Raw genomic sequence first — 17,021 nt, forward strand, 5'->3', positions numbered from 1 at the left:
AATATATCCGGGGACCTCAGTATCTGTCTGTTTACGCCCCGGTCAAATTCATCTCAATCGCGTTAAGACTAGCGGTCTCGTTGTGCCACTATTCCGACGCGGTCTGAGCAGGCGCGCATTTCGATCGACTTTCTGCCACCCAAAACTCATGTCCAAGGACACACACCTTGTTGCGCCGCAACGCCCGGCTTGGCGCAAACCGGTCTGCCAAACTGGCAAACGCGCAGTTAGCCTGTCGCTTGCACGAAAATCATGATACGCCAACATTAGCGTCCCGCCGCACATGCGGCGTCTATAAAATACATTCGTATATGTTCTTTAAAATGAATATTCGTGAGAAATTGCACTCACCTCTATGGGCCGACGTGGCGCAGTGGTCAGATCTACCTGTAGACGAAGCGGAAGAGAGAACAGAGGTCAGTGCATCGTCACACCAGCTCAGACTATGTGCAATGTCAGCACTTTCTTGACATTTGGTAGGATTACTTTTTGTAAAAGGAGAGGAAGTCCAGGCTGCTTGCATCTGTGTGTGCGTGCATGCATGCATACGGGAGTAGTTATTTTCCAAAGTGCACTCATCGTTGCCAAGCAGCAGGCTTCAAAGTCAAAGTGATTTGGAGCTCGTTTCTTACTATGCGACTAAGTCAACAAGACTTTCGGGCTTGCTTACAGTGAGGTGTGTGTGTGTGTGGGGGGGGGGAGAAAAAAAAAAAAAAAAAAAAAAAAAAAGATCAGGGCCGCATTCCTGCGCGGTGCTCCGAGATCTCTGGGAAAGTTGTGCAGGTGTTGAAGGCGGATGATGCTTTTCCCGAGTCATGCGAGCGAGCGACGCCCGTTATCAGCTCGACGAAGACGCCGGGCGCGCTCATCTTCCGGAGCTCCTCCTCGAGGGGAGAGTCCGACTCCGATGGGTATTCCGAGACCGTCCCAAACCGGTCCAAGTCAACAGCATCGCTGTTGTCTTCTTCCCCTGCTGGCCTCCAGCCGGCAACAAATAGCACACTTCGAAAAACAAAGTATCCTCAGTTGAAGTGTGAACGCCAAGTGTATGTAATAAGTATACTCTTATTTCTTTAATATGGATGTCAGACGTCTTCTCTCCATCAAGCAGTCCCAACTTCCATATTGTGGTTGACAGCAGGTCATGAACCTGGGAGCCTCAAGAGCCTAAGCCAAGTCTTTGCAGACTGAGCTATTCTGCCATTTAAAAAGGGACCATTCCACCATTTCTACTCCTGATAGGACTAGACTATACACCGATTTTATCGGTCCGATCGGTATCGGCCGACATTTAGCATTTTATGCTGATCGGCTTTGACATAATTCGTCGAGCCGATTAATGACGTCATTGATCGGCTCTGCAAAAGACATTTACTCCGCGTCGCAGCGTGCACAGTATATTTAAATCCAAAAGCTAGTTTATTTTTAGCCTTGGCACGCGTCTTTCGACGTAGAACTGTAAATATCTGACGGGCAATGAAGTTATTAAAAAATGTATATAATAAATGTCGGCAGTGTGGGACAGACAACACGTGATGCCCGCATCAGACTACAAGACAAATGTGCTCTATGTCAGACTACCCAAATCAAATCTTGTATTCAGATACCACCGCATGACGGAGGCCACCGATCAGAGGAAAAGGGGTGGTCTTAGCCAAATATGGACAAAGCGGATACAAGACTGGGTCAAACAGAAGTAGCTGTAGCTGTCAGAGGGGCCTTTTCTAGACACTCGTATGGTAAAGCCAAGGTGTTTTGGGAAAATGAAATTGACACTTTTATACCAAGTCCATGTTAAAGATGGAGGTCAAAATAGCCAAAATACGGGACCCTCAAACGCCCTAATGGCAGCTGACTCCCACCATGCTAACCACTAGTTAGCCTTAAGGCTAATATTAGGCAAAGTCAATCGCGTCTTAGCTAAAATAAGCCAAGATGTCAACTAAGGCGGTTAGCCTCGCGTCGCTAGCTTCTGCTATTCCGATGGCTACTCCTCCTGAAATATTCCAACGGGAGCACGTTCGAGGCAAATAAAGGCGGTAGCTCCTCGCGGTTGTAGTGGAAGCGTCGGGGGGGAAAAAGCGGGAGCAAAGGCCGATACCGTCCACATTCTCCAACGAAACATCTTGGACTTGTTTTTTTTTTTTTAAGGTCACAACTGTCCTGACCTTTGCCATCGTCACCTGCTTCGGCAGTCTCACGTTTGGTGACAAAAAAAGGTTCGAACGCGTGGTTAAAAAAGTCAAACGATCGCCGTCACACCGCCCGAGCCGTCGAAAACCGTTCGCGGCGTTCCGCGCTGTCCCGATCGTCGGCTACATGCCGACTCGCAGTGCCAAAGGCAAAATCAAGCGGGGTGACGAATTCCTTTGTAACGCAAGCCATCGCACAATTAAATTTCCATTTTAAAAAGTGACTTTTGGACAGGCGGCACAGCGGACGACCCGCTTTTTTCCCCGGGTACTCCGGTTTCCTCCCACGTCCCAAAAACATCGATCGAAGACTCTGAATCGCCCGTAGGTGCGAACGCTTGTTCGGTTACGTGCGCCCTGCGATTGGCCGCCGACCAGTTGAGGGTGCGCCCCGCCTCTTGCCCGAAGTCAGCTGGGCTGGGCGCCAGCACGCCCGCGACCCGCTACGGAAGACGGATACAAATCTAATTCTGCTCCCTGCCTCCTGTTGTCCCTTACGGTTTAATACTTCGAGCAGGTATTCATCCCGCTCCGGTGCTGTTGTTAGTCTTGTTAAATTCAAGGGACAATCGAGTCGAACTGAGCTTGCCGACTCGCAGCGCCCGCAAGCGACTCCAAGTAACAAGTATTAAATACGGCCCGTTGTCACTCGGCGGCATATTACGTATAGCTTACGGTTATACTGTATTGAGTTGATGGGAAGACTTGACTGCGTACTCATCCTTGTTAGCATACGCATTGAATTCCTTTACCTGATATCCTAAACCCTAGCCTGTAGACTTAGAAACGTTCAACTATTTGCGTGTCAAATAAGCCTACCGAGTGAGTTTTTGGAAAGGCGCTCGATCGGCAGAGTTTCTGCAGAAGACCTTTTCGTTCCGCAAACACAAAGTCATCCGGATACTTTCCAGGTGAACCCGAGGCACCCTGACACAGCTCAAATGCGGGTTCAAAAATAAATCCAATCTGCAATGCGGTCTGCTGCCTTTTGGCTTGACTCGACACGACAGTCATCCCATGAAAGGGCCCCAAAACCACCAAAAAGCCAATCGAAGGGAGGGGCTTTCAGCAGGAGCGCAGTCAGGCAAACGATTTGGAGCTTTGCTGCACTTTGCAAGTCGGAACATCTCGACTCCTCGTGAACTTCTCGCAAACTCTTGCTTGTTTACACCGCAGTGCTTATCTTGCAGATATTCATCACAACTAACATAGCGGATGTGCCCGCTCGAGTGGAACCATCTGCCTTGTGCGAGATGATCGAAAAACAAGTTTGTAGTCGCTTGAAATGTCCCACCCTGAGAAAAGGCGCACTTGACGCGTCTTTGCGCACACTTTGGAGTCTTTTTCTCAGCGAGCTCAAAGCATGCCGCTTCCTTTCCGACTTTGCAGCCAAACGTGCGCACTAACTCGAGGAAAACAGAAGAAGAAGAAGCTCCTTACCTCCTGCAGGTAGCCCGTCAGGTGCAGCAAGATGGCCACGCTGGAGGCCACCTGGAGCAGCCCCATGACCGCCAGCGTGCCGAACAAGAGCGGCCGGTGCGAGTGCTCCGGGCCGGCCGCCGGCTGGAGGCGCTGGTGGCCGGCTTCCACGTCCACGGTTGTGCGCAGGTAGCCTCTGTATTCGCCGTGGGCGGCTGCCATGCTCCCCGTAACTACGTGCGGAGGGACTCGGTGGACGAGCTCAAGTCGAGCGGTGTGCGCGCGCGTGCGCGTGCGTCGGCGGTGAAGTGGGTGGGCCGAGGCACGCAGTGACGGACGGAATGCTCGAGTGAGTGAAACTCCGCCTGCTGCTGCTGCTGCGGCGGCGGCGGCGGCGGCCGCTACTAGTCCGCAGTCCGCAGTCCGGAGTCCGGAGTCCGGAGTCCAGACTCGAGATGGAGCTGAGAGAGAGAGAGTGAACGCGCTGCAGGTGGCGCGCCTGTCCTTATCACAACCGCAGGAACACGTGACCTGGCCCACCCACTCCCTCCACGCCCCCGCACGCACACTTTTGCAACTCGCTTGTTACGTCACCACATCCAATCTGATTTCAATTTACACTTGGCCACACACGCAAATTACAATTAAGAACAATCAGCATCAAATGTAATACTTTACAAAAATCATTTCATCATCGTACCACAATGTTTCCATCTTGTGGAAGTCAAGAACAAAGTTTGAGAAAATCAGGTTTCATTCACATGACAAAAGTCATTCTTGGAGTTATTTGTATAGTCTTTATTTACTAAGTATGAGTCTCACAAAAGTAAAGTTGTGTTTTGAGAGAAAAAGTTGGATTTTCTAAAAATTCAAAAGTGGAAATATTACAGGAATGAGGTTTGAGGGAAAATTGTAGTTTCTTTATTTCTTTATTTTTTTTTTTTTTTTACTTTATGATAATGAAGTCAGGTGTTTTTTTATGAGAAACAAAAAGTTAGTCATCTTTTTAGGGGGGGGAAAAGCTGTCACCTCCAGGAACCGTATTTGGTATTTAGTAACTTCGAAAGTCCGACATGGAAAAAATGGATGTCAATTTCTTTGATTGATTTCTCCCTGCTGAGCAAAGACAGGTAATCATTCAAAACAAAAACAACCCCAAAAATACCTCTAATTCCCACAAATAATTCTAAAGTAACAAAAAAAAATCAAAACAAATGAGTTCACGACGCTGTACATCGGGATCGTGGTAAACTGAGGACCCCTGCGTTTCCATGCTGAAAACAATTCCCCCCACCAGGATCATTCGAGAACGATACGCTTCGACATACAAATCCACAAGTCAGTGACTTTGCAAATTGCCAATGAGGGTAAATAAACATCATTACCGCAGGAGAAAAGTAACCGAGTGTAAAGCGATTTTAGCTAATCAGAAGGCGGAAGAAAATCATTTGAGGAAAAAAACAAAGCCAAGGACAACGGCGCTCGGCGGAGCGCAGACGTCTGCGGCGCTTCCGCTCCCGACGGCCGGCGTGAGGGCGCGCTAGGGTCGATCTCGGGCGGGCGACACCTCGAGCTGCTCCCCGGCCAATTTCGAGCCTTCGCTTTGGGAACGCGAGCCCCGGGAGAACGTGCAAACTCCGCAACCCGGATTCCAACCCCCAACCTCGGAACTGTGAGGCGGCCACGATGACCGCCGATGGCGCACCGTTCAAATTCAAACAAATTGCACGTAAGTAACCTGACACGTCGCAACAGCGGGCAGTAACAAGACAGAAAACAACAACGATATCGTGCATCAATAATACAAATTGCTTTGAGTTGGCCTCGGCTTTCTTGTTCGCAATTGTTTGGTTTATTTATCGATGGACACGCCTTCAGTGACGCATGTTCACACCGTTTTGCAGTAGGTTAGCTTCACGGTGGCAATTTGTGCGTGCCGTCAGGCTCACATTGCGATTGTGACTATGCGATCTGCGCCTCGACGCTCCACATTTGGAAGAGGTCTGATTGCGAGCGCAAAGTTCTTTTTCCATTTACGCTGCATTGACGCGTACCCAAAATTACAATAACGCAATTGTGTCACTCGAAGCGTGCGGTGTAAACCCAGTCTACGACAACAAGCGTACGGTATCTGCGGTGAACTGGAGATTGTTGCTGTCCACCAAAACTTGAAACTTGTCTTCAAACGTTTCCCCCCCAAAAACAAAAGTGCGTTTTGTTGCGTGGTTGATGACATTTGAAAAAGCTCACACATGCTTTTAGTGGCATCGTGTTTTTTGAAACACCCGCGTTGGCTTGGCCTTCGATCAGGTTTTCCAGGAACAATGTTATTATTTCGGGCAGAGGCCCTGACGAACCAAAGCGAGGTTCCAGACTCCCCCCACCTACAACCAACAAACGTCATTTAATATTTCATCAGACCACACAACCTCATTCTCCCACACATTTACAGTTCATAGGCATCCTGATTTGAATTAGCATTTTATTTGTGTTTTTTTTGGGGGGAGCCTTGTGACATCCCGCGCTTTGGTCCCGGCGCCGGACGCGGCGCAGTCGGGGGGTCGTCGATAACGGCGTGAGAACCCGTGTTGCTTGCAGATATTTCCTGCCAAAGTCGGCACCCGCGTGCCGCGTCGGAGAAGCGCGGCTAGCTGGCGGGCTACCGGGCGAGTTGTTCCGGTTTGCGTCGGGGTCGGTCGGTGAAACTTCATACGAGAAAACTGAAGCGCGGAACCGAACGTAGGAGACAGGGAAACGGGAGCTATCACCTTGTCGGGCCGACAGCGTTGGCTTTGATGATCTTTTGAAGCTTGGCGCTCCTCGTCCACCGAGCCCTGACGTTAAACCTGGCACGCTTACGTCAACGCTTTGCACTTGGGTCCGGCTCGAGGCTGAAGGTTTAGGGTTCGCGGGAAGTAGCGAATCTAACAATGTTTCGTAAACACTAAAGACAATTTTCAACGGAATCAACGGAACATCAAGGAAATGTCCTCTTCGGTGAACCTAAAGCGGGCGGTCCACATTTGAGCTCGTTTCCCTCCGTCCGTCCGGTCCAAGTCGGCTAAATGTGAAAGCTGTTGCATATTTGCGATCGCGAACCCCAGTGGCGGCCCGTGTATTCGGTACCTGGGCCTTCAGCCGGCCCAACGTAAGCCGCCTCTTGATACAACGGCGAGCGCGTCGCTATTAAACAAAGCGTCGATACTACGTCGAAATGCAACGACACGCAACTGTGGCGCATACATCACCTGGAGCCGTCTGGAATCGGCATTTATCTCATAACGCCACAAAAACATAACACTGAAATGACACTTACCAGAGGTGCTGATTATTACAACTGATCATAAAACCCATTTTTATTCTTTGGCTTTCAACTCAGCAGGAGATTGTGCACTGTTTTAGTGTTTTATAGTTTGAACGTTGCTAGTAATCTATTGTTTTAATTTGCCCTGTGTTTCACTGTACGTGGTTTCTTCTTATATAACTTACAGCATTTTGTGTGGAGCAGTGGGTGCTTTAAAGTGCTCTATAAATAAAGTTGAGTTGAGTAAATGGATTCGTGTGCGCAGATCGCTTGCGAGTCAAACTAGACTATGCCAAGGTTTGCGTTCACCGACCAATCAGAGGACGGAAAAAGGCTGATCTTACCGTCACATCTGCGAGGCAAATTTGAAATCTGATTGGGTAAAGAACCAGTCCCATTGCTAACGTAGCGGAAGCTATGTCCGCCGGAACCTCGGATTCCGAAGGCCCTCCAGTGCAGATCAGATTGACATGGCAACACGTAGAGGCTGAAATCTTATTGGACTAAAAAACTGAACATCCGCATACAAGTGAAATGCTATGAAACGAAGACAACAGACTGTTGGCAATGACTTCATTCAAATAGTAGAATGTCGGCTGGAAGTGTAAACGCTTGCGATTGCGACCGGGCCACCCCACCAACAAAGAAGACCCGACGGCCGTCGAAGGATGTAATACGAAAATGAACCATAGCAATTCTGTATAGCGTGGAACCTAACTTATGGAAACATGGAGGAGATTTAGTGTTTCGGATCAGTCTAATCTGCGTTTCCACAAACATCGAAGACGGTTCTCAGTCATTTGAGGGAACGCTGACGTTTCTTCTGGTGCGCCCGAAAAGTGTCACGGCACGCACCTCGTGAGCGGACTATGCGAGCGAGCGATGAGCTGAGTAGTTACAAATGATAAACCTTCTCCTGAAGAACACCCCCCACACACGTTTGAAAACAAGCCCCTATTTTTGGATCCTGCATTTTGGTTGACGGAGAGGCTGCATTCAAGAAGTTAGGGAGGGCAACAAATGTGTCTCGTCCTCACTCCCACATCCTCTGCGGTAACACGCTCACTGCAAGTCTTCCACGCAACACACCAAACCGCTCGGGGGATCGTCTTACTCCACGCTCCGAGCCGGCGCCTCCGTAGCAACCCCGTGCGCCGCCCGCTCGTTTACGCCCCCGACATCCCATCGCGCCGGCGCATCTCACGATCCCGCGGTTTAATCAAAAGCTGACTTTTGAGTCCGGGGGATATTCCGCTCAGTAGGAGGGTTAGGGTTTCCGTTCAACTCGCCGGGCTGGCTGGAACGAGCCAGCGACACGCTACGACTGACGCTGCAGCGGAAAACGGGCCGAGACATTCGAACGTGTACGTTCAGGTCACGACCTGTAGATGTTCTACAATGAAGTGAATCATGTCCAAAAAGTTTTTTCCAATTTATTTCAAAGGCTGACTCCCTTTTCTGAAGAAAAAGCAGCAGGGTAACCCTAACCTGAGCATGACAAATCATTTCTAGTCTTCAATGAACCCGACATACGGGTATTGGAAACACTGAAGACAATTTAAGTGTTGAATGAACTTAACTTGCGTGTTTTTACGAGCGAGTCGGACAATTTAGATCGAACGTGTTTTTGTAAACTTCAAAGACATTGTACAGTCTTCAGTCAACATCATTAAGGCCGTCGCACACCGAGCGCCAGGTTCGGCACCGGTGGCCAAAAATAGAATCACCGGTGAACGGTGTCCTAACATTGAAGATGGAACAGCCCATCAAAAATGCACGAGTGTTCAGAAAAAAACGAATAAGTGGTTTCCCGTTTTAAAATATAGTTGGTCAGTAAATTGGTCCATTGCCAACAGCCACTCAAAATATCTTACGCTTGCCTTATTCTCGCCCGTTTCCTCTTTGTGGCCATCCACTTCTTCCTTGACAATCGCACCATGTTTTTGCACTATAAGAGAGAGAGAGAGAGATGGTGGATGACATCTGCCTCACAGTTGTGAGGTTGCGGGTTAAAATCCGACCTCGGCGATGTGGAGTTTGCATGTTCTCCCCGTGCCTGCGTGGGTTTTCTCCGGGCACTCCGCTTTCCTCCCACATCCCAAAAACATGCGTGCTAGGTTGATGACGACTCTAAATTGCCCGTAGGTGTGAATGCGAGTGCGGATGGTTGTTTGTTTATGTGTGCCCTGCGATTGGCTGACGACCAGTTCAGGGTGTACCCTGCCTCTCACCCAGTGATAGCTGGGCTAAGCGCCAGCCTGCCCGCGATCCTAGTGCGGAGAAGCGGCTCAGAAAATGGATGGATATACACACACAAACCCACACACATACAGCGCCTGAGATAAGTATATAACACATCACCATTTTTCTCATTAAATATATTTCCAAGTGTGCTATTGTTATTAACATTTCACCAGATGTTGGGAACAACCTAGATAATCCATACATACAAAGAAAGTAGAACAAATAAGATCAGAAATTAAGATGTGTGTAATAATGTGAAGTGACACAGGGAAAAAGTATTGAACACGCCAACTGGTATTTATTTCATACTTTGTACAAAAGCCTTTGTTTGCAATGACAGCTTCAAGACGCCTCCTGTATGGGGAAACTAGTCGCACGCATTGCTCCGGTGTGATTTTGGCCCATTCCTCCACACGAGCAGTCTTCAAATGTTGAAGGTTCCTCGAGTTTCAGTTCTTTCCATAGATTTTCAATGGATTTAAGTCAGGTGATTGGCTGTGCCATTCTAGCAGCTTTATCTTTTTTTTCTTTGAAACCAATTGAGAGTTTCCTTGGCAGTGTGATTTGAATCATTATCCTGCCGAAATGTCCATCCTCGTTTCACTTTCATCATCCTCGTACATGGCAGCATATTTTTGTCGAGAATGTCTCGGTACATTTGCCCAGTCATCCTTCCTTCAATAAGGTGAACTTTAACCAGTACCATTTGCTGAAAAGCAGCCCCACAGCAACATATTCCCACCTCCGAACCCGACTGTTGGTATGGTGTTTTTAGGGTGCTGTGCATTATGACATCCAAACAGTTCCATTTTGCTCTCTTATGACCAGACAATATTCTCCCAGTATTTAACTGGCTTGTCCAAATGATGCTCAGCAAACTCTAACTGAGCTTTGCCATGATTTGTTCTTTTCAGCAATGGGGTCTTGTGTTGTGAGCGTGCATACTTAGTTGGCGATGGTCTTGGAAGGGCTCTCTGATCTTCCACATCATGACATGAGTCCAGATCGTTTTGCAGGCCATCAATTAGCGTTTTCTTTGTTTGAAAGGTATTTGTACAGGCTTCAAGAAGCCTAAGATTTGTGTTTGTGTTCACGTTAAAGGTTATTTTGTTATTCGTTTTCAAAAAGCATCGATGAAAAAGCAATTATCAATAAACCTGACCAAAATGATGTGTTTCTGTAAAGGTTGGAGACGATTTAGACATCAATGAACCTAACTTAAATGTTGTTGGAAACATTTGAACCCAAAAGCTGCCGCACGCCGAGCGACACTGTCGCGCTTCGGCCGTGAGTTTGCCGCCATTCAAAATCACAGATTGCGGCCAATTCAAATGCACGAAAGCTTTCACTCACGCGAAAAATATATTCGCGGGTTTTAAGCGAGTGAGAACGGCCGGCGTATATCGAGTACGGAATATTATGCTTGAACAGCAATCCCGAACTCCTCTGAAGCGCTTCTCCTCCTGACGGAAGGCTTTCGGGTGTGCCGGCGCCCATCCCGACCCCAAATTGGTCGCCAGCCAATTGCAGGTTTTATTTACGTCAATATATTTGTTCAAATGAACGAGTCAGCGAGACTCTTTAAAATATCCACTCCCGCTTTAATTCTCACTCGCGTCCTTTCTGTAGGAATCCGCTTCTGCCGTCACGATGAATCGATCTTTTTATGGTTGAATAAACGTCCGATCCGATCAGGTTCGAGAGCGTCGCGCCGTGTGCGGCGGCCTGTACAAACATTGGAGACGTTTTTTACATTCTTGTCAACTTTTGACCGACAATTTAGTTAGAAAAAATGATCCCTTTGTCAGAAGGTTCAAGAATGCAGCATCAGAGCTGATGTGAGCGCTGGAACAGTTGCAGAGAAAGTCAAGTTTACGAAAGCGGAACGCTGCCGGCGCACGAGCCCCCTCCCCTCCCCTCCCCTCCCCTCCCCTTCCGTCGACCACATCCGCTCGCCCTTCGCTACTTCCTCTCCTCTCCCCGGCTTCCTCTCGTCTCTCACGTTACACATTTCGTCGCTACATTGTTCCTCGAATTCGCCTCGAGCGCTGAACCGCGGAGGTCAGGAGTCGTCGGCACTGACGGTAATCTGTTGCCATGGAAACAAACAGCAGCAGAATAGGAAGAGGGAGGGGAGGGAAACACACACGGGGCAAGTCCAAGTAATGACATGAGCAGGATCTCCCGGATTTGACCCCCACCCCCGCCGTCACGGAGGAGGAACGATGAGCTCATCAGAATAAAATAAAGGCTTCGTCCAGATTATTCACCACCTTTAACACAACAGAGCCTTTTGTTGGCCGTCTGTCGTCTTGTAAGAAGTTGTTGATGACGTCGGCGTCATAAGCAGAAGCGCCCCCGCCGCTTCCACCCTCGTCGCCGCCCGTGATTCATCCCAAACCTCTCTCGCTCGATATTAGCGCCCTCCGCCCACGCTGCTCGCCACGCACATCAACAGTCGAGGGTGTAGCCTGGGCCTCCATTGGTGTGTTCCAGTTGTTATTGTGATGAAAATATTTTGGGGGAAGCTGAGGCAGATGCAAAAAAGACAAAAAAAGAAACCTTCAGGCATTGTTGGTCCATATTAAAGCGAGCAAGCTGTTGATTTGGGGTTGATACGTAGTTCACAATGTTTGGCTTAGTCAGCATTTGAAAATGCCATGACTTATTTGCAAATCTCTTCAGACTGTATTGGCCGTACGAAAACAGGAGAACGGCCAACTTGTTACATCCATCGGCACTCTACCAGGTGAAGATTTCAACCACACGTAAGGGAGAGATTTGGACTGATCTATTCCGAAGCAGGAACGCTATCGATTTTGAATCCAATCCAACATGGCCGATGCTTCCGTGCTCACACCTGTTTTCTTCCTCTCCCGGTTGTATTCACGCGTAATGGCTCTATTTCAAAGATCTTGAGGGACGCTTGTCAGCGTTTCATGACTAAAACTAAAGATAAAACGTTATCAGCGAATATTCCTCGACGCTAATGAGCGATAAAGACATTTTGAAGCTGATGAAGACGAACGCTGAAGTCTTTCAGGGCGGCGGGCGGCCAAGGTCGATCCCATCTGACTTGGGGCGGGAGCGGCAGATGTTTCAAAATATGCATGAAGAAACACGGAGCCTGGAATCCCCCCCACCGAAATTGCCGCCATCGAACCGGATGACGCGAGCGAGCTCAAGACGACGACGAAGAGGAAGAACAAAACAGGACGCAACTTGGCCATGTTGTTTCATTACAAAAAACGTCCACCATGCAAAAGAATTTACTCAACTTTAAACGATCTGGGTTTTTGGGACCGATCAGCGAGTTTAATAAAAACGATAACCGATCCGATCACAATTTCAATGACTCGTTCATTTACTGTATATACTGTATACTGAGTATCTTCAAAAATATTCGATATTCAGGTCATGCATTCTAATCAGTCAGGTCGAACCAGCATAAGAACGTGACAGAACTAATGGGTGCTAACCTACTGTAATTAAATTACTTTCAATATTAAAATGACTTCACACACACCGGAACTTGAGCATGATTCGACAGAACGCCGGCATGTTTACGTACAACCGTTAGTGCTGGCGCTAGCTTGCGAGGCTACGTAAGGTTCTGTTGGCTGCTTGTGAGCTGCATCGTATTGAAAGTACATGAACATACCTCACGCGAACGTCTTCTCCCGAGCACCGGTGACCACCACCACCACCACCACCGCCGCCACATTTCCCCCCATTTTGTTCTTTTTTGACCAACGCAATACACGCGCGATCTCATGTTGTCGTTGTGGCCGTGGTAACGAACGTATCCGGTCACGTTCGATTTGACAAAGCCCAGTGATCGTGAGGGCCAAAAATAAACTAGCTTTTGGATAAATGTCTTTTGCGGAGCCGATCAATGACGTCAATGATCGGATCGTCGAATTATGATCAGCATAAAATGCTAATTATCGGCCGACACCGATCAAGCCGATCACATCGGTGTAAAGTCTAGAATTCACTACATGATACGCGGGATTACTCTAGCGGTACGCGGAAGAATCCCTGCCCAAGTACAATTCGGGTGTATTTCACGTTTTAGAAGCAATGTTCTTATTTTTAGGTGCAGTGTTGATGTTCAAACTGTGGATAATATTACACTGAGTTGCAATATTATTTTCATGAGCATTTGGACTCAACACACTACTGCATTATATGATGTTGGCCAGGATGGTGGTACTTGGGAGTTCTCTCTTCTTTTTTTAAGGGGTACTTGGGTGTAAAAGGTTTTAGAAGCACTGATCTAAGGTTTTGTGGGCAGCTGAAGTTGATGCAAAATTTTTTTTCTAATGTTCAGGAACTGTTGAGTATATTAAAGCAAGCAACCAGCTTGATGGGATCCAGCGTGAGAGGAGCGAATCATCGCGGATGTGTTCGATAGAAAAAAGTCCAGACACCCTCAAACTTCCAGGTTTTTTGATGGGAATTAAAGCAAAAATCACTGACTTTTCAATATTTGCAAAACAGTTGGTTTGGGATCCAATTTCAGCTTAGTGGATCACGTATCTTGCTGTAGTTTCACCATTGCAAAATGTCCATTTTCAGGCAGAAACGTTCTCAATGGATACAAAACCCTAATTGCTTCCGAGGTCCTACGGGACATTGTTGGTCTTGGGTAGCTGTCCAAAAATTCCTACCAGACATCCTCAACGTGCTCTTTTAAAAAAGAGCACCGTATTTTCCCGACTGGCCTGGTTAGCATGTCTACGAAACTGGTTAGCACGCGTGCCTCGCAGCGGTCTTTCCGCCCACAGTCCCAAAACCCGTTCGAATGTTCGGTCGATAGAAGACTCGAAACTAATCGCCCTGTGTTTGGCTGGTGACCACTCCGGGGTGTACCTCGACTCTCACCCGAAGCCCGTCGGGATGGGCCGCAATGTCCCTCAGTTCTGCTGCTGTCAGTCCTCGAAAGCCAGCAGGTCCTCTTTCCAATGTCTCAGTCAGATCTACCTTTGTGAAATAGCCTTCAAAGCGGTTCGCAGGTCACGCTTCGCGACATGGAGACGATTACCAAGAGTGTCGTGTTGTTTGATTCCGCAACGCTTCAGTAGTGGAGGCATCCTGGCCGTGTTCGAAGCGTCAAATATTGGACAGCAGATATCCTCAACCTCTCTGAGATTGTTGGCCTTTTATTAAAACAATAAGGCGATTGACGTTGGATGATGGGAAGAAAACAGTGGAAATGGGTCAGCGGCAGGTCATCCCCCCTCTGGCCCCACGACCCCCTCCTCCCTTACTAATTCATGTAGCTTCTCACCTATTAAGCGTGTGCTGATGAAAGACAGAGCGCATGAAGCAAAACAATGGAGTGTTTCTCCCAGGCGAGGTAAACAAAAGGCCCGGCCGAGATGATGTAGCCGGTTTTCCCCTCCGACACAAAGCCCGGTTCACAGGAATCATGGATTCCACGGATTTGACTCAACTGACACCCCCTCCTCCAGTGGACTCTCCCAACAACCCAGCCGTTTGTTGCTGTTGGGTGGGAAGTGATGTCAGCAGGGGACGCACCACGCCAGGACTCCGCCTATCTGATGTCACTGTGTGCATAGACGACAAGACACAATAGTGTGGGGCCTCTCTCTGGATCGCTGACTGATGATTTTCTGCTACACGACGACTGGCGGGCTCCACAAATGTGTGTGTGTGTGTGAAATGGGTCGAATGGCACGATAACCTTATAGCCTGAACGACATTCCAGTGGTTTCCAACCCGACGGATGAGGGCTTTCTGCGGTTTTGCGATTCCAACTGACGCAACGTCAAAAGTAATAACGGTCACCGGCTAAACGACACCAACGTTATTTGTCTCAACCGAGTATCAAGGCTATGTATGCACTGATAAAATCACGTGACCACATCTATTAGGGAATAAAGGGCTATGCGAAGGACCGTGGACAAGTTTGACAGGGGATTAGACCTCAAGCGCCAACTATTATCTTCCCATACAAGTAAACTGAAAAACATTTTCTCTTGCCAATTTTGTTGATTGAAGACATTTTAGGGGCGTCCAAGTCGCCCACACTTACAACTTGTGGCACAATGACAGAAACATGCACCGTTTCATCACAGCAGTGTCAGATAGTGTTTACCTTACCCTTGATTTTTAATGTTGTCCTTTCCGTTTGTCTTTATTTGGCATAAACCTTTTAGCTTCGGACTGCTGCCTCCAGTTCTGACTACTGTACAGAGTTTGAACTCGGCTGTCCGTCCATGTGTGGATGTTCTTGCAGGTACATTAAGAGCTGCACTTTACAAACTTGACAGGTGAAATAATAATCCTCTTGTTCTTGGGCCTCTTGAGTACTTCTCAAGCTGACCACCATTGCAGACGTTGGAGTCACTGAGGGCGTAGTGGTTTACTTGCCTGACTGGTTCAATTGCCCTTCAGCTAGGGCGTGAATCTGAGTGGGAATTGTTGCCTGACTCCCGTGATCAACTGGTGACCAGTCAAGGGTGTAGTCCAGCTGCGTTTCTCCTAAAGTCAACCAGGATAGACTCCAGATCCTCATGTCGCTAAACAAAATGGATGGACGCTTCCAATGTTCAAACTAACTTTCCCCAAAGTTCCTTGTACTGGGGGTCAAGTTCTTAAGAGTCGATACGCAGCTTTAGTGCTTGCTAAGTCAGTAAGAACTTGGGGGTACTAGGTTGGAAGTTCCCAACTTACTGCTGACCTCAACGTTGTGGACTAAGGGCAGGGATTCCCACACTTTTTCACTTTGACCCATTTTTTAATTCAAGAATTTTGGTCCTTCTGTCAAAACATTGAAATGTAGCACAATCCCTCAGGCGGGGGGCATCCACCACAATTAGTCGCTGGCTTCCACACTTTTAATCACTAAAAAACACCTCCCTCAAACCTGCACTTTCTTCCCTATCAGGAAAACAAATAAACACACACGATATTGGCCATACGGATATTAAAGAGTTAAGCCCATCTGAGCTAACAAACACAACAGCATCTACATGGACGTAAGCAGTCTTGTGAACAAGTTCCCCGTCGAGTCTAAAAAGCTGATCTTTTACGTGGAGGTGGCATCTTCAACCACAATTTGTGTTTGAATAGAGGTGGTCGTTCTACAAAGTTGTGTGCGTCCACGTTTTTGTTCAGCCCGGTCTGCCTCAATTCTTCAGGTTTTGCTACATTTCTCCAGAAGAGTGGCCCATTTTTATTTTGTTCTGTATCAATTGCTATGTACAAATTACATGTCCATCTCTTCATCCGTTTTCCAAACCACTTGACCTCATTGGGGTCGTGAGTGAGGTGGAGACACATGGGACAGAGGCGTGGTACGCCCTGGATGGGTCACCAGCCAGTGCAATGTTTTAAGACAATCTGTAATAAATTGGCAATGTTTGAAAGGAACGTGCCGTGGAACTCGGAACTCAAACTGTTTGGAAATTTGACCCAAACATTTTGAGGTACAGTGGCTACGGAAAGTAATCAGAAACCCTGACATTTTTCACTCTGTTATATTGCAGCCATTGGCTAAAATCATTGAAGTTCATTTTTTTCTTCATTAATGTACACACAGCACCCCATATTGACAGAAAAAAACATTTTTGCAATGTATTAAAAAAGAAAAACTGAACTATCACACAGCCACAGCCAAATATTCAGACCCTTTGCTGTGACACTCATATATTTAACTCGGTTGCTGTCTATTTCTTCTGACCATCCTTGAAATTGTTCGACACCTTCATTGGAGTCCAGCTGTGTTTGATTATACTGATTGGAGCTGATTAGGAAAGCCACACCCCTGTCTACATAAGACCTTACGGCTCACGGTGCATGTCAGAGCAAATGAGAATCATGAGAAGCGCTCA

At 47.7% G+C, this 17,021-nt stretch overlaps 2 protein-coding genes across 3 annotated transcripts in view; both read right to left on the reverse strand.

Moving 5' to 3' along the window:
* The window catches only part of tnfsf11 (TNF superfamily member 11), a 27,243-nt gene extending 23,119 nt beyond the window's left edge, over positions 1-4,124 (reverse strand). For both annotated transcript variants that reach the window (XR_009769597.1, XM_061692632.1), the window contains exons 1-2: positions 3,633-4,124; positions 352-387 (exon numbers count right to left, since the gene is read on the reverse strand). Coding sequence is in view for 1 of the 2 variants with exons in the window: in XM_061692632.1 (XP_061548616.1) it covers positions 352-387; positions 3,633-3,833 (237 nt within the window). In the remaining variant the exon portion in view is untranslated. The remainder of the gene's footprint in view (positions 1-351; positions 388-3,632) is intronic.
* Positions 4,125-8,777: 4,653 nt separating this feature from the next.
* The window catches only part of akap11 (A kinase (PRKA) anchor protein 11), a 54,309-nt gene continuing 46,065 nt past the window's right edge, over positions 8,778-17,021 (reverse strand). Inside the window, exon 12 of the transcript XR_009769544.1 lies at positions 8,778-8,863. The gene's annotated coding sequence lies outside the window, so the exon portion shown is untranslated. The remainder of the gene's footprint in view (positions 8,864-17,021) is intronic.

Source organism: Phycodurus eques, chromosome 12 (genome assembly GCF_024500275.1).
Source record: "Phycodurus eques isolate BA_2022a chromosome 12, UOR_Pequ_1.1, whole genome shotgun sequence".
In the NCBI taxonomy this organism is placed as follows: Eukaryota; Metazoa; Chordata; class Actinopteri; order Syngnathiformes; family Syngnathidae; genus Phycodurus; species Phycodurus eques.